The sequence below is a fragment of the Hippocampus zosterae genome, chromosome 2 (assembly GCF_025434085.1).
Source record: "Hippocampus zosterae strain Florida chromosome 2, ASM2543408v3, whole genome shotgun sequence".
Lineage (NCBI taxonomy): Eukaryota > Metazoa > Chordata > Actinopteri > Syngnathiformes > Syngnathidae > Hippocampus > Hippocampus zosterae.
The window spans coordinates 4,601,276-4,627,078 of NC_067452.1; the positions used below are offsets into that span (position 1 = coordinate 4,601,276).

Below are 25,803 nucleotides of genomic sequence, written 5' to 3' on the forward strand. Positions count from 1 at the left end.
TCCTCATAGCATCTGACTCCGGTTTAGTCTCCATCCTCATCCTCTTAGACTTGAGCGCTGCCTTTGACACAATCTCTCACCCTATCCTCCTCAATAGACTCTCCTCCATTGGTCTCTCCCACACTCCCCTCAGTTGGTTCCACTCCTACCTCACTGGCCGCACACAGTTTGTCCAGCTCAAATCATTCACCTCAAAGGCCTCCCCAGTCACCACAGGTGTACCACAGGGATCTGTCCTAGGTCCACTTCTCTTCGTCATCTACCTCCTGCCTCTTGGCCATATCCTCCGCAAATTTAACATCCACTTTCACTGCTTTGCTGATGACACCCAGCTCTACCTCTCCTGCAAGCCAAACTCCATACTCGCACCCCCCTCCCTCGCCTCTTGCCTCTCCGAACTCAAAACATGGTTCACAACAAACTTTCTTAAATTAAATGCTAATAAAACTGAAGTCCTCCTTCTTGGCACCAAATCCACTTTATCCAAAGTAAACAGTTTTTCCTTCAACATTGACAGTTCCCTCGTGTCCCCCTCCCCCCAGGTTAAGAGTCTGGGTGTCATCCTGGATAGTATGCTCACCTTCCACTCACATATCAACACCAACACCCGCACTGCTTATTTCCACCTCCGCAATTTTACCAGACTTCGCCCTTCCCTCACCCCCCGCACCACTGCTATCCTTGTCCACAGTCTTGTCACATCCCGCCTTGATTACTGCAACGCTCTCCTCTTCGGTCTACCTCAAAAGTCCCTTCATAAAATCCAGCTGGCTCAGAACGCCTCTGCTCGTATCATCACAAAAACATCTTCCCACCAGCACATCACCCCCGTTCTCCAACAGCTCCACTGGCTCCCTGTTCAACATCGAATCAACTACAAACTGCTTCTATATACATATATGGCCATCCACAACCTGGCCCCTCCTTACCTATCTGACCTTCTCCAGGTGCATATCCCCTCTCGCTCCCTCAGATCCTCGTCCTCCCTCCGCCTGTCAGTGCCCCCTGCCCGACTGGTCACCATGGGAGCCAGAGCCTTCAGTCACGCTGCTCCAAAGCTCTGGAACAACCTACCTCCGGACCTCCAAAACTGCACACCTCTTTCTACTTTCAAGTCCCGACTAAAAACACACCTGTTCAGGATTGCCTACAACACATAGCTCTTCCATTTCCTATGTTTTTATTATTTTATGTCCTGTTTTTATATAACATCTCGTTTACAAATTTTTACATTGTATTTTCTTATTGTTTGTACATTGTCCTTGGGTGGCATGAAAGGCGCTTTTAAATAAAATGCATTATTATTATTATTATTACCATATTAATTTTTATACAGAAAATAATTAGAGTATATATGAAACAAATTATTATCACAACATATTTGAGAGAAAAAGCATGTTATTTTGCCTCATTCAAATCTTAATATCTGAGCATTTAAATATGTAAACTAAAGTGAAATCACATTCGTAAACGAATTGCTTCTGGTTATCCGTGAAAAGGTGGTGCTGGTGCGAGTTTGCTATGCTTTAAATAACAGTCAAGTTGGCGAGAGTGGATCAGCATATTGGCCTTTACAAGTACTGTTAGGAGCTGTAATACACAATGCTTAATTGAATGCATTTGTTACACTTGTAAGGGACTTGTCTAAAATCGGCAATTAATAATTAAAATTGACGTGAATGCGTTAGATGTTCATTTTTGATATCTGGAAAATGGCCCTCCTTTTCTGTCATATAAAATGCTGGGTGGCAATGAAGCTACAAAAGTCTCTGTCTTGTCATATCATTCCAACCCTCATTGTTATGCGCACCCTCATCAAAATTCAAATATTCAGTCCGCCTCACTTACTCACAGATCATCGAGAGAGGGGAAACTTGTTGGTATGTTACTGCACTCAGCCGTTGAATTGGATGGGATGGTTGGAGGCTGCGGCGAGGTGTTGCGGTGGGTAGGGGGGCTTGCTCCATGGATGGCCTGTTTAGTCATGGTCTCAGTAATCTCTGGTGACCTTGGCAGCTGCCTCATCAGAGGAATTTGCGCAGTGCTACATGAATATGCATGCAGCTGATGGACTCTCACAAAGTCTTAGAGTCTGGGGTGGTCTGTCTCTTCCAATCTGCCTTTACAGTGCCTTCTGTCCCTTCCATTGTCTCTCCTTGTCTTGCCTCTATTTCACATATCCAGACAGGGCTTAACGTCGTGCACACCATTTATTAAGCAATATTTCAACAGCAGTAGCAGCAATTCTGCGTCTCATATGTAGTAAATGTTGACCATATTTCAGTTTCTAAAAAAGAGTACCTTAAAAGGGAAGTCAACCCAAAATTGTCATTTTCAAGAAAATGTTCTATGCGACCCCACTAGTCAAAACTAGAGCTGTCAAACGATTAAAATATTTAATCTAATTAAAAATGCAACTGTCATAATTAACTCTAATGAACTAAAAATTAATCATGATTACTCACATATGTTTTATCGTTTCTGAATTTCCTTTTACATTTTTTGTCCTATTTTTCCACTTTTTAATTCTCTTATCAACACGGAATCATGAATCAGTTTTCTATGTGCCAAATTCAAATATGTACTGAAATAACAATTTCGATTTTCAATTTTACATGAAGGGGCGGCCCGGTAGCCAAGTGGTTAGCACGTCGGCTTCACAGTGCAGAGGTACCGGGTTCGATTCCAGCTCCGGCCTCCCTGTGTGGAGTTTGCATGTTCTCCCCGGGCCTGCGTGGGTTTTCTCCGGGTGCTCCGGTTTCCTCCCACATTCCAAAAACATGCGTGGCAGGCTGATTGAACACTCTAAATTGTCCCTAGGTGTGAGTGTGAGTGCGAATGGTTGTTTGTTTCTGTGTGCCCTGCGATTGGCTGGCAACCGATTCAGGGTGTCCCCCGCCTACTGGCCGGAGACGGCTGGGATGGGCTCCAGCACCCCCCGCGACCCTAGTGAGGATCAAGCGGTACGGAAGATGAATGAATGAATGAATTTTACATGAACATTTTTCACTTGGAGCAGTTATTCACAAATAATCTCTCACACAATATTACTGTCCATCAACAACAGTGAAAAAAATATTTTATCACACAACAGCTGCTTTAACAGCTTTTTTAAAAGCTTTTTTATGAAATCAAAACAGAACAATATAACATTATAAAGTGCACATCTAAGGTAAGCTAGTACCGTATTTTCACGACTACAAGGCGCCGTTAAAAGTCTTAAATTTTCTCCAAAATGGACAGGACGCCTTATGATGCGGAGCGTCTTGTGTATGCACTGAGTTCCAAAACCTCACTGACAGCCGACACGCTGTTTATATAGAGAAAAGGCGGAAGTGACTGCGGACAGGCATGCGGCAAAGACGTTGGCCAATCAGTGAAGGGTGGGCGTGTAAGTGGACGGTAAAGGGACGCCCGAAGCAGGTACCAACACCTGTATAGAGTGCGGCTATGTGCATTGTTGCAAAACAACTTCGGTTTTGGTTTCTAAGAACACCCGAAAATAAATTTTACAAAGAGACACGCCTACGAAGCTCAGTTCAAACTTCAAGCCATCGGTTATGCTTTTGGCATGCGTGCCCATCTCACAGCAGCAGTGAAAAACCAAGTCAAGCAAATGAACTCTGCGCTTGCCGTTATTCCCGGAGGCTTGACTAAAGAACTCCAACCGCTGGACATCGGCATCAACCGGGCGTTCAAAGTAAAGTTGCGACCGGGCGTTCAAAGTAAAGTTGCGAACGGCATGGGAACAATGGATGATCGATGGCAAACACAACTTTACAAAGAGTGAGAGGCAGCGCTGGGCGAGTTACGCCACAATTTGCGAATGGATTGTGGCTGCTTGGACGAACGTGTCTGCTTGCACTGTTGTTCGAGTTTTTGGCAAAGCCGGCATCATTTCTGTGGAGCCACATGGCAATGAGAGTGACTCTGACAACGAGAAGGAACGCGGCTGGATTACCGGTACTTGCACAATTGTTCAATTCTGATACGGAGGATGAAGACTTTGATGGATTTCTGGGTGATGATTGATTGAAAAACGTGAGTACATTGTACGATGGCTAAATAAAATACAACGGAACTCAGTTTTGCTTCCGTTGCCTTTTTAAAAACGTGTTTTTAGCTTGTATCTGTATGTCTTGGCATACTACCGTATGCTTCAAGCTAACGTGTTTTTAGCGTGCACGCATGCATGCCATATGTTTAAGCTGGCGTATGTTTTACCACTTTAAAACTGCATCCAACCATACGGTGCGCCGAATGGTCGTGAAAATATGGCTCAGCCTATAGTGGATTTAAACCATGGTTGCAACATAGCAGTCTGTTTTTGTTGAAGAATAACTAGACACCGGAAACCAGTGTTCGTTAAGTGCCGCTGTATTCAAAACTTCCGGCCGTACAAACAAGCGCACACACTCCCCACGTGCTGCTGGGGCAAACCATTCTGAAAGAGGGGGGTTTCACTCCCCCTAACACAGTCAGGCTATGTGGATTGTGTTGGTCCTTCTTGCGCGGAAGTCTCTCTACAGTTTTGTGTAGACCTCATTTCGGATGACTACACTTGTTCCGATGACAACACTGGAGACATTTAATTTTTGCTAGGTTGCTATACCACTGCAGCTCACTGTCAGACGAACACAGAGAAGCTCCACACGCTCTATTTATATGGACACAGAACACCGTAACCTTCCACACAAAATAGTTCCAATCAAGTAACAATCGCGTCAGTGGCATACATCTTATACCTGTATGATACAGAGAGAGAGAAGAACAGGTAACTTTGGTCTTGTCAGTGGAGCAATCTGCTTTTCTGTCAGAAAGATGAAGATCCACTGGCAAATCTTAAAGACTTAGACACTTAGCTGGAAAAGCTAGGAGGTGAGGAGGTCTGGGATGATGGTGTTGAACGCAGAACTGAAGTCCACAAATGGGATCCTTGTGTAGATCCCTGTGCCGTCAAGGTGCTCCAGGATGTAATGCAGCCCTATGTTGACTACGTTGACCTGTATGGGGTCCTTCAGTGATCCAGTGATGTTGTTTCATTGGCATTCATGACCACAGATGTCAGAGCGACAGTCGTCCAGTTCCGATGTTGTTAGTTTCTTGGGGACTGGGATGATGGTGGACTGTTTGATGCAGGATGGTACCTCACACAGCTCCATGGATTCATTGAAGATCTGTATGAAGTCCAGAGCCAACTGGTCAGCGCAGACTTTCAGGCAGGAGGGGGATATTTTATCGGGCCCCGCAGCCTTATTGAACTTCTGCTACTTGAAGAGCCATCTCATGTCGTGTTCGTAGATCTCCAGGGCAGGGAATGGAGTCTGGGGTGTGAATAAGGTAGTTACTGGTGGGGGTGGTCAGGTGTGAGAAGTGGAGGTGCCCTTTTCGGCAGCAAAGTCATGTTTAGATCATCAACCTGTCCTTAATTGTTCACTGCTTGGGGGAATGGTGTCCCGTAATTTGTAACTGCTTTCAGGACATTCCACACGGATGCAGAGTGGTTAGTAGAAAACTTTTTTTAGCCTCTCTGAATAGCTTCTCTTTGCAATGACAATTTCTTTGTCAATTGGTTTCAGGCGTGTTTGAAATGTGCCCTATCTCCACTTCTAAAGGTGGCCCCTTTTACCTCTCTGAGCTCATCCGCCCCTACACACCTGCCCGGCGCCTCAGGTCTGTGGACCAGACATTATTAGAAGTACCAAGAACTAAACTGAGGCTCAAAGGGGATCGAGCCTTTTCTGTTGCAACAGAAGCAAGACACAAAGCAGGAAGAGGATTCCCTGACCCTCACTCAAGTAAATGAATTACTCCAGCAACATAAAGAACTTTTTACGGCGCTCTTGCAACAACAACAGGAAAATTTCAAAGGATTTGTCAAGATGATAGTAGACTCAACAAACTCACGACTTGACACTTTTACCGGGGAAGTCCAAGAAACAAAAACCAGCATCAACTTTACCCAAAAAGAGGTAGACGACATTAAAAAAAATCTAATCTGTCAAACTGGCCATTCCAAAGACATGCAAACGGAATTCTACAAAGTATGTGACAGCATGCTTGTATTAACGGACAAGGTGGACTACTTGGAAGGACAGTCAAGAAGAAACAACTTAGTAATTGATGGAATTGAGGAAAAACCGGGAGAAACGTGGACTGAAACAGAGGAAAAAGTTCAAAAAATCCTTAAGGAGAAACTGCTGATACAGGGGCAAATTGAGGTGGAGAGAGCTCACCGCACAGGAAGACAAGACCCTGGAAGACCTTGACCAAGGCCAGTTGTGGTGAAATTTCTAAGATACAAAGACAGATCAAGGATCCTACAAAAAGCAAAATACTTAAAAGGCTCCAACTTCTACATCAACGAAGACTTTACAGATGCCGTACGACAAAAAAGAAAAGAGCTCCTCCCAAAATTAAAAGCTGCATGTGACAGAGGGGAAACTGCCTACTTAAGACATAACAAACTTATTGTCCACCCCCGCACCAGTACTCCAACACAACAGGCTCGAGGTCAACACCATCAAGCAGCATACTGAGAATTTTTCACCACCCAACAATAAAAACTCTGACCCTACTGAAGCAGGAAATTCACATACCAAAAAACATGGACTTCGAATCATTTGATGACCCTCCCAACCCTTTGATGACTTCCAACCCTACTGACCACAAGACGTTTGACCCTGAGAACAACTTGGACCCGGACAATAACTTTTTCAAGACCGACCGACCGCGAGGGAGCCAGCGACGACCGACCGTGAGGGAGCCAGTGATGACCGCGAGGGAGCCAGCGACGACCGACCGTGAGGGAGCCAGTGATGACCGCGAGGAAGCCAGCGACGACTGCAGGGAAGCCAGCGACCGTGAGGAAGCCAGGAGACAAACAAGCCAGCGCGCGTGAGAGAGCCGGGAGGCAGCCAGCCGGCGAGCGTGAGGGAGTCGGCGACGACCGCAAGGGAGCCAGCGACCACGAGGGACCCAGTGATGACGGCGAGAGAGCGTGCGACGACAGCGAGGGAACCAACGACGGCCGTGAGGCAGCCATCGAAGACCGTGTGGGAGCGGGAAATTCACATCCCAAAAACATGAACTTCCAACCCTTTGAAGATATTGATCCCGAGAACAATTTGGACCCAGACAATAACTTCTTCAACAACAAACAAAGGGTAACAAACTCTGACTATTACCTGGATGAACAATTCAACACTAATATAAAATTGGAAAATGCACTTTCGGTAATACACTTAAACAGTAGAAGTCTCTATAAAAACTTCACAAAAATTAAAGAATACCTGACTAAATTCAATAAATTTAAAATAATTGCCATATCAGAAACTTGGCTTGATGAAGATAAAACAACTGAAATGGAAATAGAAGGTTATGAAATGTTTGCAACTAATAGAGAAAACAAAAAAGGAGGGGGGGTTGCAATATATGTAGACAAAGCACTTAAATGCAGTAAAATCGAGAGATTGACAAACACAATAGAAAACCTAATGGAATGTCTAACCATTGAAATACACAATAAAAAAGGCATCAAATATCATCATAAGTTGCATCTATAGGACACCAGGAACATGTATTGACACATTCAATAAAAAACTAACAGATATGCTCAGTTACTACAACGATAAGAAAACACGAATAATATGTGGTGACTTTAACATTGACTTATTAAACCCAAATAGACACAAAAAAACAATTGACTTCATAAATACTATATACAGCAACAGCTTTTTCCCAGTAATCCTGAAACCTAGCAGAATAACAGTTGACACGGCCACATTAATAGATAACATATTTATAAATAAGATTGATCATAAAATGGAAAGTGGACTTCTCATTAATGACATAAGTGACCACCTACCCGTTTTTGCAGTTTTTCATAATTATTTCGATAGAAAAGCTAAATCAACAACTCGTGTAACAGAAATAAGACTAAGAACCCAACGTTCCATCGATGCCTTTAAGCAAGATCTAGAAAAACAAAACTGGACCGAGGTCTACTCAAACGAAGACCCAAATACAGCGTTTGAAGTATTTCAGTCTACCATAATCTCCTTATATGATAAACATTTTCCATTAACTAAAGTCTCCAAAAAGTATAAAGACCCAAGTAAGCCATGGATAACGAAAGGCATAGAAAACGCATGTAAAAAGAAAAACAATTTATATAAATTGTTTTTAAAATTCAGAACGGAAGAAGCAGAAAAAAAATATAAGACATATAAAAATTAACTAGTAAATATAAGAACCAGTAAAGGAGAGCATTATCATGCACTATTAGAGCAGAATAAAGGTAACACACAAGAAATATGGAAAATACTTAACCAAGTAATCAGAAATAGTCCTAAAAAAATGGATTATCCAGAGTATTTTATCAAAGACAAAAATACTATTTTGGAAAAAACTGCAGAAATAGCAACTGAATTTAATGAGTATTTTGTCAACATCGGCAGTAAGATAAGATAAGATAAGATAAGATATCCTTCGTCGTCCCACACTGGGGAAATTTACAGCCTCCAGCAGCAAGAATGTATGTAGAAAGAAGAAAGAAGAAAGAGAAAAAAAACAACAAACATCTTTCAATTAAATGCAATATGAACACAAAATGGATAAATCGCAGTACTATTTACAATTTTCCTTCACATCATTTAATTATTATTATTATCATGATTGTTATTTTTTATTCATCAGCCTGACAGCAGTCGGTAGGAACGAGCGTCGGTATCTCTCCTTCTTGCAGCGCGGGTGTAACAGTCTCTGACTGAAGGAGCTACCAAGTGCTGTCAGGGCGGGCTGGAGGGGGTGGGAGGGACTGTCCATCATAGCTTTTAGCTTAGTTAGCATCCTTCTGTTGCCCACCTCCTCCAGAGTGTCAAGGGAGCAACCCAGGACAGAACTGGCCTTCCTGACCAGTCGCTCCAGTCTCTTTCTGTCCCGGGCTGAGATGCTGCCTGACCAGCAGACAATTCCATAATGGATAGTAACCTAGCAAAACAAATTCCTGATCCAACAAACCTGTTTGAAATAGATAGATACGTAGAAAAAAACTCCTCCACGATGTTCCTTACTGCTGTAAGACAAGAAGTATCAAATATTATAAAAACTTTTAAAAATAAAAAGTCAACTGATTGCTTTAATAAGATAAGAAAAAAGAAAAACCTTTATTAGTCTCACAATGGAGAAATTCCCAATTCACAGCAGCAAAGTTATGAAAGTAAGAAGTAGAACAACAAAATAAAGGAGCTGCTGGAAAGGCAGCCACTCTCGCGGCGCCATTTTGAAGTCAAAATAACAAAAATAACACAAGACAACACATAGGACACAGACAGTCGTTCAATCTTCACCAATTTTCTGCATACACTTTGTTGTCTGAACCAGTTCTAGATGAAAGAGGAGAGGATCAAAGTGTCCTTTCTCCAGTGGATCAGAGACGTCATGCTGAAAATGTGCACACGTCTGCTACAAGCTAAGTTTTGAAAGCAAACACAAAGCTGTAGCATCCATTGACGAAAAGAGATTAGTTCACTTCTCCTGTCCCACGTAATCCGCTTCAAACTCCAAGCCGCGACTCCCAGCTCCAAATCCGCATCCGCTCCTTTCTTCTCATCGTCGGCTCCTCAAGACCTCCATCCATCCAGCCGCAGACCGTTCAACAGCACCGATCTCTCCGCTGAACAAAGCGGGGCTGTGAAAAATGCTGCCCATTACAGGCGCAAGACACAAGCGCCCCGGGACTGTCCAGCAACGACAGTCAAATGGCGCCGACATTCCTCCAGTCAAAAACAGTGCTGGTATACCCATGCTGCCGAGAAGGCGCAACCACCAAGCACAGAGTCCTCCTTGATGAATGTCGTGGCCAAAAAATGCTGAAAAAGGATCACATCAAGTCCACACGACGTAACAACAAACACAAAGTGACAAAAGAAACACAAAAACAACAAAAAAAAGCAAGGCTTATGAGAGCACTTGCTGACGGCTGCCTACTCAGGCGCCATCTTGACTTCAAAGATTGATATGACAATAATCAAGCAGATTATAGAATATGTAGTGCGACCTTTCACGCACATATGCAACCTGTCATTCAAAGCTGGTATCTTTCCATCAAAAATGAAAATTGCTAAAGTTATTCCAATCTATAAAAGTGGAGAAAAACATCTGTTTACAAATTATAGACCAATATCACTACTACCACAATTTTCAAAAATATTAGAAAAACTATTTTCTCGCAGACTTGATAGTTTTATACAAAAGCATGCGCTGTTAAGTGAGAATCAATATGGCTTCAGGGAAAAACGGACCACCTCAATGGCAGTTATGGAGTTTGTGGAAGCAATAGAATTTACTGTTGGGGTTTTCCTAGATCTAAAAAAAGCTTTTGACACAATAGATCACAGTATATTATTGAAAAAACTAGAAAGATATGGCATTAGAGGTGTAGCTTATAAATGGATAAAAAGTTATTTAGAAAACAGATATCAGTACGTGCAACTCAACAATAAAAAAACCAATCAACTGAAAATCACTCACGGAGTTCCTCAGGGGTCAGTGCTTGGTCCAAAACTATTCATCTTATATATAAATGATATCTGCAAGGTCTCAAAACTATTTAAATGTGTCCTATTTGCTGATGATACAACTTTCTACTGTTCTGGAATAAATCTGAAACAGCTCCTGACAACCGTAGAAAACGAATTAAACAAATTAAAAAAACTGGTTCGACAGAAATAAATTGTCACTTAACCTGAAAAAATCGAAGTCAATTGTTTTTGGCACAAGACCAATCATACACCAAGCTAAAATTATGGTAAACTCAATTGAAATAGAAAGAGCGTATGAAACCAAGTTTCTCGGATTAGTAATAGACTCAAAACTATGTTGGAAACCATACGATAACGTAAAAAGAAAAATAGCCAAGACCGTAGGGATCCTCTACAAAACCAAGGAAGTGCTAAATAAGAGATCTTTGTACACATTATACACTTCATTATTATTACCATATATGACCTACTGTGTGGAAATATGGGGAAATGCCTGCAAAACAAACACACTCCCTATTCTCAAACTACAAAAAAAAGCAATTCGAATTATTAATAGATCAAAATATACGGAACCCACAAATCCACTATTTATCAAATTAAATACGATGAAATTTTATAACCTGGTTGACTTTAAAATCGCCCAATTAATGTACAAAGCACACAATAACCTGCTCTGCCAAAATATTCAGAAGTTTTTTGAAATTCGAGAAAGCAACTATGAATTAAGAGGTACCAACTTATTCAAAAAACTCAAAACAAGAACAAACATCAAGCAAAGAAGTGAATCTAGCAAAGGTGTTAATATGTGAAATAATCTCGAAACGGACCTAAAAATGAGTAAATCGCTTGCTGATTTCAAAAACGAATTCAAAAAAATAGTACAAACAACCTACATCAATCAGAGTTAAAATGATAAATTCTAAACATTAAATATGATGACAAATCAGAACTAAGTTGATAAATAGAGAAAGGTATTGAAATATCCATTATGAATACAAGAGAAAATTGACACAAGAGTGCCAGGGTGAGGATGTATATAATCCCGATACAAACCAAAAGTTGTGAAAATATCACGGTTAAGGGTAAAGTATGAGCCTTAATGGAGACTTCTTCTTACTTTTTCTTTTCTGATTGATATAAAAATGATTTAGTAGATATAAACACATAACGGGGTAGGACTAGATACGTTTTTTTACTTCATCCTACTCCCTTGAACATAATAACTGTGTTGAATGAAGACTGATTTCTTTCTTTTTACTTTTTTATCTACCTTATTTTCTGTCAAATTATTACTGTATATGTCTTATGTTCAATAAACAAACAAAACAAACAAACAAACAAATGGTCCAGAATGTCGACTTCTCTGGTGAAACAATCAATATGCTGCTTATACCTGGGAAGTTAAATCGGCCGAAATGATAAGGGGTGACTCTGGATGCTTTAGCTCGAGTTTGTTTACTTGGTCAGGCAGCATTTGTGAGCTGTATCCTCATTAGCTTGTGCTGGGATGAAAACACCCGTGAGTATGAAGCAGGCAAACTCACGTGTTGAGTAGAATGGCTTACATTTCAGAAACAGTGACGCCAAGTCCGGGCTGCAGTGTATGTTGAGCTTTGTGAAATCAGTGCACCATTCTTGAAGCATATTCCACCACCTTTTGATTTCCCCGACAGTTCAGTGTCACGGTCCACTCGGTGGAGACAGAAACCGGGTAGGTGCAGCACGGCATTCCAGTGGCGGTCGCTGAGCCAGGTTTTGGTGAAGCAGAGCGCAGCAGAATGTGCAAAGATTTTGTTGATCCTTGGGAAAGAAGAAGTTCATCAATCTTGTTTGGCAGAAAATATAGATTAGCAAGATTGATCGATGGGAGTGGGCTTCCAAATCCACGCTGACGTAGCTTGACTAGCTGTCTTTCCCCTCTTCAGGCTGTTTAAATGAACAGGTTCAATGTCAGGCTTGCACAGTGCTTACTGATGATCTAATCATTTGAATCAAGTGTGTTGCAACAGGTAGACTTAGAAAACATGCAGGACAGCAGCCCTCCAGGACCTGAGTTTGACACCTGTGCCCTAATGCTTAGCAAGTCTTCTCTCAAGTATGTTAGTGGCATAAAGTCGCCAAAAATGAACGAAAATGACAAAAACAAAGGCAATACTAGAGAGCGCGTAACTGAGGCAGCCACTCTTGCCGGCACCAAAAAAACAGCGTGTTCCATGAACTATCGTAGCTCACATGCACCATTTTAAAATGCTTCTTCTGGCACTCCAGATTCCCTTTCTTCACCGGTGCCATCGGTGAATTCCAGATCAGACAAACTTTGAATGAGAAGAATTAAAGAAAAAGATAGCTCGCAACAGCTCTGATCCCAGGCTGCAAATGCATACTGTTGACCACCAATAATTTCTGGTGCACCACCGTAGGTTAAAGGTGACTTCCTTTTTTAAATTTCATTTGATTTTTTTAAATATGTTTTTGGGAACGTGGAGCTTATAGGATGCTTTGGGTGCAATATACACAAATACAAAAATATATAATCTTAATAACACACACAAAGACACAATTTCTTTTCTTCATTTCCCCTTCCACCACTCATGATCGACTTCAGACCAGTCCATGGACTACCAGTCGATAGCGATATGATGGGTGCAAATTCGACAGAGCTTTTCAGTCAAGGCGGGTGTCGAAGATGCTGCTGGGGTAAGATATAACAGGATGGCACGGTGGGCAAATGGCGAAATATTAGACCTAGCTTAGAACTGAATTGCTTCTGCATGATTTGATCACACTTTTAAATTAATGATAACCTTTTCTTGCAGTTTCCTAATTTTAATGTTTCAGATCACCTAAGAAATGTAAATATCAGATTTAAAATGCTGATTTTATTCATTAAGGAAAATAAATATTTCAAGTTACCTACCCTTGTGTGGAGAAGTAATTGCCCCCTAAACCTCATAACTAAGTGGGCCATCAGCAACGACTCAAGCGATTTCTTATAGCTGGCAATCAGTCATTCACATCTCTTTGAAGATACTGAATTTTTGTCCCACTCTTTGTGCAGGACTGCTTTAATTTATCAACAGTGGAGGGTTTTAAAGTGTGAGTCTTTTTAAGGTCATGCCACAGCATTTCAATTGGATTAAAGTCCAGACTTTGTCTAGGCCACTCCAAAACCTTCACACCCCTTCGCCCCCATTTTTTAACTACAGTAATCCCTCGTTTATCGCGGTTAATGGGGACCAAAACCACCAGCGATGAATGAAAATTCGGAAGTAGCGACCAATTAACATATACCATATTTTCATGACCATTCGACGCACCGTACGGTTGGGCGCAGTCTCATTAATGGGTGCTATTTCTGTATTTTACACATAGACAAAACGCACTGTATTATTGGCTGCATTTTTAAAGTGGTAAAACATACGCCAGCTTAAACATACGGCATGCATGCGCGCACGCTAATAACACGTTAGCTTGAAGCATATGGTAGCATGCCAAGACATACAGATACAAGCTAAAAACACGTTTTCAAAAAGGCAACGGAAGCAAAACTGAGTTCCGTTGTATTTTATTTAGCCATCGTACAATGTACTCACGTTTTTTGATCAATCATCACCCAGAAATCCATCAAAGTCCTCATCCTCTGTATCAGAATTGAACAATTGTGCAAGTACCGGTAATCCAGCCGCGTTCCTTCTCGTTGTCAGAGTCACTCTCATTGCCATGTGGCTCCACAGAAATGATGCCGGCTTTTCCAAAAACTCAAACAACAGTGCAAGCAGACACGTTTGTCCCAGCAGCCACAATCCATTCGCAAATTGTGGCGTAACTCGCACAGGGCTGCCTCTCACTCTTTGTAAAGTTGTGTATGCCATCGATCATCCATTGTTCCCATGCCGTTCGCAACTTTACTTTAAACGCCCGGTTGATGCCGATGTCCAGCGGTTGGAGTTCTTTAGTCAAACCTCCGGGAATAACGGCAAGCTCAGAGTTCATTTGCTTGACTTGGTTTTTCACCGCTGCTGTGAGATGGGCACGCATGCCAAAAGCATAACCGATGGCTTGAAGTTTGAACTGAGCTTCGTAGGCGTGTCTCTTTGTAGAATTTATTTTCGGGGGTTCTTAGAAACCAAAACCGAAGTTGTTTTGCAACAATGCACATAGCCACACTCTACACAGGTTTTGGTACCTGCTTGGGGCGTCCCTTTAGTGTCCACTTGCACGCTACCCTTCACTCATTGGCGGACTTCTCCCCCGCATGCCTGTCCTCACTCACGTCTGCCTTTTCTCTCTCTCTCTCCATATATGTATATATACACGCCCACCCTTCACTGATTGGCCGACTTCTTTGCCACATGCCTGTCTACAGTCACTTCTGCCTTTTCTCTATATAAACAGCGTGTCGGCTGTCAGTCAGGTTTTGGAACTCAGCGAATACACAAGACGCTCCGCGTCATAAGGCGTCCTGTCCATTTTGGAGAAAATTTGAGACTTTTAATGGCGCCTTGTAGTTGTGAAAATACGGTACATTAAAAAAAAAAAGACCCACGTGGGCCTTTGCGCTTGAGCAGAGCGCACAAGCACACACACAAACACACACAGGCCAGCGATCCCGCAACAGTGCAGTAGAGTGTTTACAATTAGTCAATTCAGACAATTAAGGATGAGAGAGACCTGCTTTTGTTCTTATAAGCCTCCTCTCTCTCTCCCTCTCTCTCTCCCTCTCTCTCTCTCTCTCTCTCTCTCTCTCTCTCTCTCTCTCTCTCTCTCTCTCTCTCTCTCTCTCTCTCTCTCTCTCTCTCTCTTTCTCTTTCTCTCTCTCTATCTCACCATCTGTGTCTCTCAGCAACACAGGAGGGGTGCTCACACGGCACACATTTGCTCCGGCGCTGCACCAATGTATTTTGTTGCGATATATTTTGCACCGCAGCAAATTGTGTGGAGCATTCACACGTACAAAGCCGCTGAGCGTGACAGCACCGGCACAGCATCGGTGCAGCCCCACTTGCGTTCACATGGCAGTTTCTGCAGCGGAGCAAAACGACAGAAAACAAATGAGTTGTCATGTTGGTTCTTTTTAAAATGTATACACAACTCAAGCGACTACTGGACAGGCACGTCCTTCTCCTTCACGGTCTCCGTGCCTTCTGCTCGAGAGTGACCGCCCACAAAAACTTAAATCACCGATGACTTCAATAACACTCAGAAAAGCAAACACTAATGCGCCAAACAGAAAATCAAGAGAGGAAATCACAAAATAAATTATATGGGAGGCAGGGGGTTGTGAACACACAACAAAGGAACAAACTACACAAACAAGATGTTACCAGCCAAGTCTTGTGTCGTTATTAAACAAACACATGACGGAAGTCCGACAGAGCACGAGAGCACTGCATTCTCGCCATACATACTCTTCACGAGCATTTGCTCTGGAGCTAATTTAACCCAGTTTCGTTCACACGTGCAAATTTACATCGGTGCTGCTTCGCAAACGAGCATTTGCTCCGGAGGTTTTTTTAAACCACCTTCCTGAGGTGGATCAAATTTGGTCCGGTGTAAGCCATTTTCCGGGGCTACGCAGGAGCTAATTTGCACGTGTGAACGCTCTACTGGGGCAGCCCTGGCGTAGCACCAGAACAAATCTTGCCGTGTGAACAGCCCTATACACTCACCTGCAGCCAATGCGTGCACCACACACAGACACGCGCACACACACACACACACACGCACGCACGCACGCACACACGTGCCCCACGTGGACCTTCCACACTTGAGCAGAGTGCGCACACACTGTCACGCATAGTAAACAACACCTAGACACTGATTTTTGCGACTTTAAAAAAAAATTATAAAAAAATTAATGAATGAAAAAATCCATGATGCACCGAAGCTGCGATAAACGAACCGCGAAATAGCGAAGGATCACTGTATTCAGAAGTTGGCCTGCAGATGTGTTTTTGATTGCTGTCCTGCTACAGCACCAAATTATGCTTCAGCTTGAAGTCATGAACTGACTGCCAAATGTTATCTTTCAGGATTTTCTCAACTCAACTCAACTGCATGTATAGAGTACCGGTACTTGAAAACAACCATTGCTTTAAACTAAGTGCTGTACATGGAGCAAATATCATATATACAGCAATACAACAACTAATTAATCACAAAGACAGTAGAAAGTACCAAACAGTAAGACTAAGATCAAGTCTGAGTCATGCCATGTCCAATGCGATACAATACAAATGAGTTTTGAGACGAATTTTAAAGATGGGCAGCGAGGGGGCTTGCCGTATGTTCAGTGGGATGTCATTCCAAAGAGAGGGACTAGCAACGGAAAAGGCTCGATCCCCTCTGAGCCTCCGCTTAGTTCTTGGTCCTTCTAATAATGTCTGGTCCGCAGACCTGAGGCGCCAGGCAGATGTGTAGGGGCGGATGATCTTAGAGAGGTAAGATGGTTCGAGGCCATTGAAAGATTTGAAAACAAATACTGTAATAGGATCTTAAAACGAACTCTAAAATGTATCGGGAGCCAGTGAAGGGATGCCAGATGTGCTCCCTCTTACGAGTACCGGTCAAGAGGCGAGCAGCAGCATAATGGACCAGCTGGAGATGCTTAATGGAGGATTGGCTGACTCCAAAGTAAGGTGCATTACAATAATCCAGCTGGGATGTGACAAAGGCATGAATTACTGTCTAAAAGTGTTCATATGAGAGGAGAGGTTTTATTTTGGCCAGCTGTCTAAGGTGAAAGAAGCTGGATTTAACAACAGAACCAATTTGCCGGTCAGGTTTAAAATCACTGTCCAATTTAAGACCCAAGTTTGAGACTGTTGACTTAAGATAAATTTTCTCGTAAAGAGCAAAATTTATGATTCCATCAAGTAATCATCATTCCCAAACCCTCACATTAACACAAACCATCCCTGGCCGTTGGTAAGATGTTTTTCTTCTGAAATGCTTTGGTACAGTCATGACAGATGTAACGAATGACGCACACGAAAAAAAGTGTGGCTTTAGTCTCGTCAGTCCATTTAATATTGTCCCAAAAGTCATTCATTTTTCGCAAAGGTATGACGAGCCTTTCGTTTTTTTTGGGGGGGGGGGGGTTTGGTAAACAATGATTTTTTTTCCTTGGAACACTACCACGGATGAGTTTATTTGTTTTGAAGAAAATAAAACTACTGATAACAATTAGTTTCTGAGAAATTGGTCAAGAAAATAATTGCTCCTGGATTGAACCTTTGGAAATGTGCGTATGCGGTGGAGTTCCTTGCCATGCAGGTTAATGAAACACATACATCTGTTGGCAAATCAGATGACAATGACGTCACAGACCTCCTCAGCCTGTGGTCTCAGGCCACATCGGAAACACTTCGAGTAATGCTTCTATTGTCACTTCCCAGCCTTAAAAAAGTGTAATGCTAAAGCGATCACGCAATCTGGAGCCAAGATGCGAAACGGACACCTCAGAACAATGAGGCAGACATGCTGCACTGCAAAAAATGTTGATTAGAGCAAAATATTTAGGTCTAATTTGGAGTTTAAAATACTTTATTAGTTATCAGCCAGCTTTTGTCTGTGTGAAAATATGCGTGTTGGTTGCACATGTCCATGCATCATGCATGAATGACTTCAAGAAAGCCTGCAGAATTAAGTAAACTCCAAATGACCTCAACAAATTGAGCTCAATGCTGTATGTGTTCCATAGTTTAAAGTTTTGCTGACCTACATACAATTTTTTTAAGTTAATTTACTGCTATTAGTGAGAAAATACTAGTCTGTTTTTCTTTTTCATATTTTTTTTATTCCAGCTGTGTTAATAATTCAATTTCTGAAGGCATAATGGTATGAAGGCGCACATTGGTCAATGTAATAAATGCTTCTCTTTGATTGCGTTTGTGTGTGTGTGTGTGTGTGTGTGTGTGTGTGTGTGTGCGTGTGTGTGTGTGTGTGTGTGTGTGCGTGTGTGTGCGTGCATGGGTGCGTTTGTGTGTGTGTGTGTGTGCATTCATCATTAATGCGGAACTTGTTGACCCCAGCAAGGAGTGTATATGTAATAGCAGCAAAAAGATAACTTCCCAAAAGTAGTACATGTCACGGTTCTGTTTTTGTGACAGTACAATATTATTAATAATGTAAACAAGTACAGCTGTAGCTGAAGAATGATCACACATTTAGTCAAATGCTCCCGTTTTGGGTGGATATTTTTGTGATGCATATGGCAAGAGCCTCGAATCCATTCTCACTTCTATCTGCATTATGTGCCAAGGAAGATTTATAAAAGAAAAACAAGAATACTGATCATCCTTGTTGCAAAATTGTAAAAGGAAGTGGCGGTGGCATTTCTTTTTCCTGTTAGAGGGGTCAAGCATGATCTATGTTCTTCTCTGTAATTGAATTTGGGCAGGAAACAGGGTGGTAATCAGAGTACAGCGGGTTGTCGATTCTACTTTGACGAGCATTTTCTTAAATGACTTTGCTCAACGCGAGCGCTTGTGTGACCTATGTTTGTATTTAAAGAGATTCTGTGGCTGCGCAGCATTCTGGCGCTCCTTCATCTCTCATTTGAAGGGATTGCTTACACATGACTGCTTTTTTTAAGGGATTTTTTAAAACAAAGGCCCAGTTTGTGTACGTGTCCAACAAAGTCAGATTGCTCACCAAATTCTGATTTTACACTTCACATTTACCAACAGGGTAAAAAAATACTGTATGTGGAGAAGTAGTTGGTGATGTGTTTTATGTTGTTCTTGCTATTTACAAAAACATCACCTGCTACGGGCCTTTGACACGTTTTCATTCATTTTTGCAGGCACACGTGAAAGTTTCACAGTTTGCAGATAAATTAGATTATCTGCAGTCAACCCAAGCAGTTGAACCTTACACAGCTGCATGTGTCATCAAAATGTAAAGCATGATGGCAGCTTGGAAGCGGAAGGAAAGAAAAAACGGCGGCAGTTCCTCCCTTTCAAGCTAGCTTTACATAGCCCAAAAGTAGCTTTTTCTTCCTGGGCGATCAACGACACTGGCAAGAGAGTGGCAAAAACATTTGTGCTGTATCCTTCATTTGTTCCAAAATTCCACATTTCCCACTGATGTGCATTTTAGTTTTGATGTCAAATTCAATCTGTTATTTTCGAAATAGTTTAAAATACATCTGAATCCAAAATACAAACAAAAGGAAGAGCTGCATCATTTAACATATGCTGTATTATTGGTAAATGCCTCAAGCTATCTACAGTGTTATCTTCCATGTGCAGCTTGTGGGGACATTGCTGTGCTTATCGGGGTGCTGCAACTATCATTTTGTCTTATAAATGAAAATATCTTCATTCGTTTCAACGATCGGCACCACCTCCCATTTCTCTTTGCCGGAACTGAACAGCTTTCAGATAACGGAAAGACACAACTGAAAGACAATCAGGTCGAGAGCAAGCGGTGCTCAGGCTAAAAAAGTCCAAAGGCTTGGGAACATGGAGGAAATGAGGCCCTGGTAGTGAACAGTGGGGAAAAATGGCGACGAAATGAGTTGACATCAGGGCCCTGCTGGCTGCCGGTGTTGTTGCATATTTTCATCTTATCATTTTTCAGACAGCTCTCCATCCAACTGCAACGGCGTTATTTTCCACTCAACTCTCATTTTGTGAGGGCGCTGGAGCATAACGCCCAAATGACGTGATAGTGTCTGTAGTGGACCAGCGAGGGTCTGAGTCACCAACTTAGAACGCCCACGTGGCTATGATACAGTGCAGCAGAACAGGCAAGAGGGTAGGCAGAGAGGTTTGCATGGTCCCCCACCCCACACCCCATGGGTGTTTTGTAACTGTGTGGGTGAGATGCGCTTGTTCATGTCTGCAATGCAGCACTTCTTGTTGTTTACGTAGTGGGTTTCATCACTACCCAAGGCGCTCTCTGCTAGATGAGAGGATTACTGGCATTGTGGGAACGCGGGTAGATGATTTTCTGATTATGAGGCACCCTCTCTGGAGGAGAAACCACACTAAGATGACTTAACATCTGCTTATTCAATATGCTGTACTATTAAAACGGAAACTAGTCATGAGAAAGTGGATTGAGTTGTGGGTGAATCTTTTAATGGTTGGGTGTGAGTTTCGAGGAATGCTAGAAATGAGCGGTCGCACATACCACCATTATGACCAAACCAAAAAAAAAAAACAAGCAACTCAAATAATGTATTTATTAACAGAAATGACAAAAGTGATTGTCGGAGTTAAATCCGAACAAGTTTGAAGAGTAGAACTCGACTCAGGGAAGGCGGGAGTGGATCTCTCAGGACGAACGGCGGGCAGTTGCTCCGCGATCACACTCAAAGTCCCTCGTGTTTCTCGTCGGTCTTTTATTGTTAACGTCTGAAAAATACAAGAAAGACACTGCCCCCGATATTTGCATACCACGCCCCCAGTCCGGCCCCTCGGTCGAAGATGTGATCAACGTTTGTCAAGCTTTGAACCACAGATATAGTACTTTAACACCGTCTCCCACGAATAAACAAGTCGCAGGCTTTGCAGATGACAAATGGTCACCTGGGTCGCGACCAGTTCCCAGACAGTCTTTTGATGGTCTAAAACACTTTGTTCTTAAACTGTTTACCGAGTCTAGCCTCCTTCTATCTGTTCACACTCTTGCGGGAATGTGATTCAAGAGCCCTCCGCTCAGACGGCCCGACCACCCTAGCGCAGACATTTGGGGGCGCTGAATGCACAACCGATCTAGACAGGCCCAAAGTAAATGGAACTTAAAACATGATATCATTCTGTTCGTAGATTGCGCTCACAGTGATATTGGGACAGTTTTAGCTTTGCGGCACAGTCAGCGACTGGTTAGCATGTCTGCTATGCAGAGGTGTAGGGTTGATTTAGGGCTCCGACCTTCCTGTGAGGAGCTTGCATGTTCTCCTGCGTGGGTTTTCTCTGGGTACTTTGGTTTCCTCCCACATTCCAAGAACATGCACCAGAACACTCTAAATTGTCGCTAGGTGGGAGTGTGAACGTGAATCGTACATCTATGTGAGGCATTCGATTGGCTGGCAACCAGTTCAGGGTGTCACCCCTCCTACTGCCCATAGACAGCTAGGATAGGTTCCATCATGGCCATGACCCTCGTGAGGATAAGCGGATTAGAAAATGGATGGATGTGCTGTATGTTACACATACAGTACATTTGACAATAAAGTTTATCCAATCCAATTCTTTGTGAAAATACAACGGCAGATTAGGATCATTATGCGAGAAAAAGAATAATAAGATGAGATTTATTATTTTTCATAATGATAATGAAAGTTACCATGACAAGATATAAAATCTTTGTTGCAATTTCCTTGGCAGCATTAATTTCAGCTACTCACTCTGAGCTCGGTTGTGGTGTAAGACACACACAAAGTTGAAGTCACAAGACAAAAGAACTTACACTCTTATTTCTAGGAAGGCTTATTGGGGTCACGGTGATGAATTTAAATCTTGTCTTTATGACTTAAGGGGCCATATCATGCTATTCTCAATCAACGTATTATTATTATTAGCTTTTAGCCATGTTAAAATGCTAATACCTCACCGAGAACACCCTAAAGTGATGCTTTCCTCCATTGACCCTTCTTGGAACATTCCCGCTCATTCCTGCTCTCTAACCATCAGCCCCCGCCCAATTAGAGAAAAGGACTGGGTCCTCACTTCTCCACGTCACAGACTGAGTGAAATCAAAAGGTGAAATCACTTGTTGGCTGCCATAGCTCACACTCATGACAGCTTTCTCAGAAACGTAATCCTGAAGTAACACTGAGTGGAAGGAAAAGATATCCTGTCACCCAGTCCCAGTTATCTCTTTTTTATCTTTTCAAGACATGCTGTGAAGCGAAAGGTCAGCCAATTTCAAGAAGAAAAAAAAATGAGACAAAATTTTGTTGAGCACAGGGGCACAGGGAACAATGGATGATCGGTGGCAAACACAACTTTACAAAGAGTGAGAGGCAGCGCTTGGCGAGTTACGCCACAATACGCAACAACGAGAGGGAACGCGGCGTTTTTGATGGATTATGGTACTTGCACAATTGTTCAATTCTTTCTACACACACACGCGCTGCCACCATGTTTCGCTCTGTTCTTTACTTTCAAATGTGGGAAAGCTTCACACGAGAGAAATGTTGACTTTGCTGTTGCTACTCCTTCTTTCCGCTCGGCAATGCGTAGCAACTCACACTGGCATGTGATGCATTCATTGACAACTGAGATGTGCAGTCCTCTGCTTCTGATACAGAGGATGAGGACTTTGATGGATTTCTGGGTGATGATTGATCGAAAAACGTGAGAACATTGTACGATGGCTAAATAAAATACACCCGAACTCAGTTCTGCTTTCGTTGCCTTTTTAAAAACGTGTTTTTATCTTATCTGTATGTCTTGGCATGCTACCGTATGCTTCAAGCTAACGTGTTAGAGTGCGCGCATGCATGCCGTATGTTTAAGCTGGCATATGTTTTACCACTGTAAAACTGCGGCCATTAGTACGATGCGTCCTGTGTATGTGTAAAATACAGAAATGTCACCCATTAATGAGACTGCGGCCATTAGTACGATGCGTCGAATAGTCGTGAAAATACGGTAATCTGCCAGATGTTGCTGCACCACGGTTGTCCGTGTCCAGATGCATACATGGCGTCATTTCATCACGTCTGCATGCCATCCTCAGTTACGTCTGCTTTTCCTCCATACAAGTAGGGTGTTGACACAGTATCAGCCACTCAAGCGGACCCCTCATCGAAGTCATACATCAACACACAATTTGGAACTCTCTGCATACACGGGGTGACCTGTCTTATTAGCTGTCCATTTTGGAGAACATATAAGCCTTCTAAATGCACCTTTTTGTCATGAAAATACGGTATCTGTTGCCATGCAGCACAGATTGCCATGGTGACTTACTCCAATTAAACCACTCCAAATTCAGAGTCAAAAGCACTCCGTATTATAATCTTTGTTGAGGAGTTGGTCCATGAGTCTTCACTCAGGTAGAGAGATACACCTACTGGCCACAACATTATGACCATGTATGCAAGGTGTTAATATTCAATACAAGAGTGGCATTGAATATTTTACCATTACAAAGATAATAATGTTCAATTGATTTAAAAGTTAATTGCCGTGGTTGTAGTTTAAATGTACAGCATCATACTGAGTCATCATGAGTTTTACTCTTTTAGTGAACTAAAATATGGCTGGCGTTGGGCCGAAATCTCTTAACTCTCATGAAAGGTTCACCAATCTGTACTATTGGTCAGCTACCGATCTAAAAACCAATCGGATGTGCTGAAAATGGCTTGCTCTCTTGGTGACGCTCTGTTCATGATTGAGCAAACATGTCATGTTTTTGAAAAGAGACCATTTTGGAGGCTTCTTGACGCCAGGGATATTGGACACAGCTCTAATTATAATGTAGTTACTACACTGCAGTTACAACCCCGGCCACGTGCGGCTCTTTGGCTAGTTCAATGCGGCTACCGGGCTTTCACATGACAAGCGTCGAAAACGCCTCTGCGGCACTGTCATTCACACAACGGGGCTATGTACAGCAGAACTTACGATGTCAGCCTATCAACAATCAACAAAGATGGCAACTGAATTGTGTATGTGTGTGTGGAAGGGATGCAGTTATGTTTATGTGTGCCCATGTGCATGATGTGGCTCTTTGCAGTAACACAGTAAAAAAATTGCCTCTTAGCCTCTGACTGGTTGGCCACCCCTGGTGTACACGTGTTACACCACTGCAAACTAAGGCCACATAAAGAAATTCATTCATTTATTCATTTTCCGAACTGCTTTATCCTCAATAGGGTCACGGGGCGTGCTGGAGCCTCTCCCAGCTGTCTTTGGTAGTAGGCAGGGGACACCTTGAACTGGTTGCCAGCCAATCGCAGGGCACACAGAAACAAATAACCATTCACACTCACACTCACACCTAGGGAAAATTTGGAGTGACCAATCAGCCTGCCATGCATGTTTTTGGAATGTGGGAGGAAACCGGAGGACCCGGAGAAAACCCACGCAAGCACGGGGAGAACATACAAATTCCACACAGGAACGCCCGAGCTGGAATTGAACCGGTACCTCTGCACCGTGAAGCCGACGTGCTAACCATTTGACTACCGGGCCGCCCTACATAAAGAAATAAACTAAATTAATACCTCACTTTGACAGAGACAATCAAAACTGAGCATCATTAATATTATTAAGCCTGAATATTTGATACTGGTTATCATTTTGTCCGTGTGGCATGACTGGGGTGGGGTAAATGTTGCCAACAATACCATCCAGGGGAATTTCAACAACGGGAATTGCTGGTAGTAATGTTTATACAGTACCAATAGTAAGCACTAATGTGACACGCATGCTCTTACACCTCGGGGGAGATTGTTTCCAAATTGTAAGCAAGGTTTATTCAGCAAATAATGCCAACAATACTAAGGCTTCTGATTAGCTCATTGGTTACATTAATAAAAGCACAGCAATTACAAGAAGGGAAAAGATGAGACAAAACTGAAGGCTAACTATATTTCATTTGTATAACAACTGAATTTCAAAAAAGGAAAAAGTCTGCAACTAAACACCCATGACACAACCCACCAGCAAAATAAGATAAACGGGGATTAAACTCCACAACTAGGAAATAAGCCGGTATCTCAGGTCTGAAGCACCTGTTCTACAAGCGAGCGAGAGATTTTTAAATCCTGCTAAGATGGCTGTGGTTCAGATGTCCATCAAACAATGAAAAAAAGTAAATGATTCAAACAAATCAAACCAAACAAACTCAATCCACAAAATTACTTAAATAGACAATGAACAAAAGACAGATTAAAAGAAAAAACTGTGGACCCGAAGTAATCCTAACATCGAGAGCCAAAACCGAAATGAGCATAGAGCCGAAACCAAGAGCATACAGTTGGAAGAGTTGTCTCTATCCAGGTAATTGTACTGAGATTTCAACACGACCAACTGTGGGGTGGAAAGAGAGCCACATATTCCAGTTAATGCACTGGATTAAAATGACTAAAGTACATTTTCATTTGTTTTTGTTTCGCAAAGAGGTTTCTATACATATCGATTTCACTAGGAGGGCATGGTCGAGTGTCGAGTGGGAGATTATTCCCTGTAATGATACTTTTCTTTCAATCAGTTGAATGAATACCCAGGAGAACTCCCACTACAACAATCCGTTCTCCTCAAACCATGTGGTCAACCACCACTTTGTAGCCTCT

General features: G+C 42.4%; 3 protein-coding genes and 2 long non-coding RNA genes across 8 annotated transcripts in view; 3 read left to right on the forward strand and 2 right to left on the reverse strand.

The window, feature by feature from the left end:
• The window catches only part of LOC127596358 (interleukin-1 receptor accessory protein-like 1), a 268,134-nt gene that overhangs the window by 98,591 nt on the left and 143,740 nt on the right, over positions 1-25,803 (forward strand). The window lies entirely within an intron of this gene.
• LOC127596382 (probable G-protein coupled receptor 34) overlaps positions 1-25,803 on the forward strand; it is a 281,249-nt gene that overhangs the window by 59,108 nt on the left and 196,338 nt on the right. The gene's annotated exons all lie outside the window — the stretch shown is intronic.
• Positions 1-25,803, reverse strand: part of LOC127596452 (uncharacterized) — a 93,729-nt gene that overhangs the window by 47,944 nt on the left and 19,982 nt on the right. The gene's annotated exons all lie outside the window — the stretch shown is intronic.
• Positions 1,363-23,965, reverse strand: LOC127596438 (uncharacterized). Its single transcript, XR_007961469.1, has 2 exons — positions 22,551-23,965; positions 1,363-3,930 (listed from the first exon to the last, which is right to left on the reverse strand). It is a non-coding gene; the product is annotated as an uncharacterized LOC127596438 (long non-coding RNA).
• The window catches only part of LOC127596401 (uncharacterized), a 158,576-nt gene continuing 138,389 nt past the window's right edge, over positions 5,617-25,803 (forward strand). The window contains exons 1-2 of the mRNA XM_052058913.1: positions 5,617-6,803; positions 6,850-9,220. Of these exons, the coding sequence (XP_051914873.1) occupies positions 6,608-6,803; positions 6,850-7,565 (912 nt within the window). The 5' untranslated portion in view covers positions 5,617-6,607 and the 3' untranslated portion in view covers positions 7,566-9,220. The remainder of the gene's footprint in view (positions 6,804-6,849; positions 9,221-25,803) is intronic.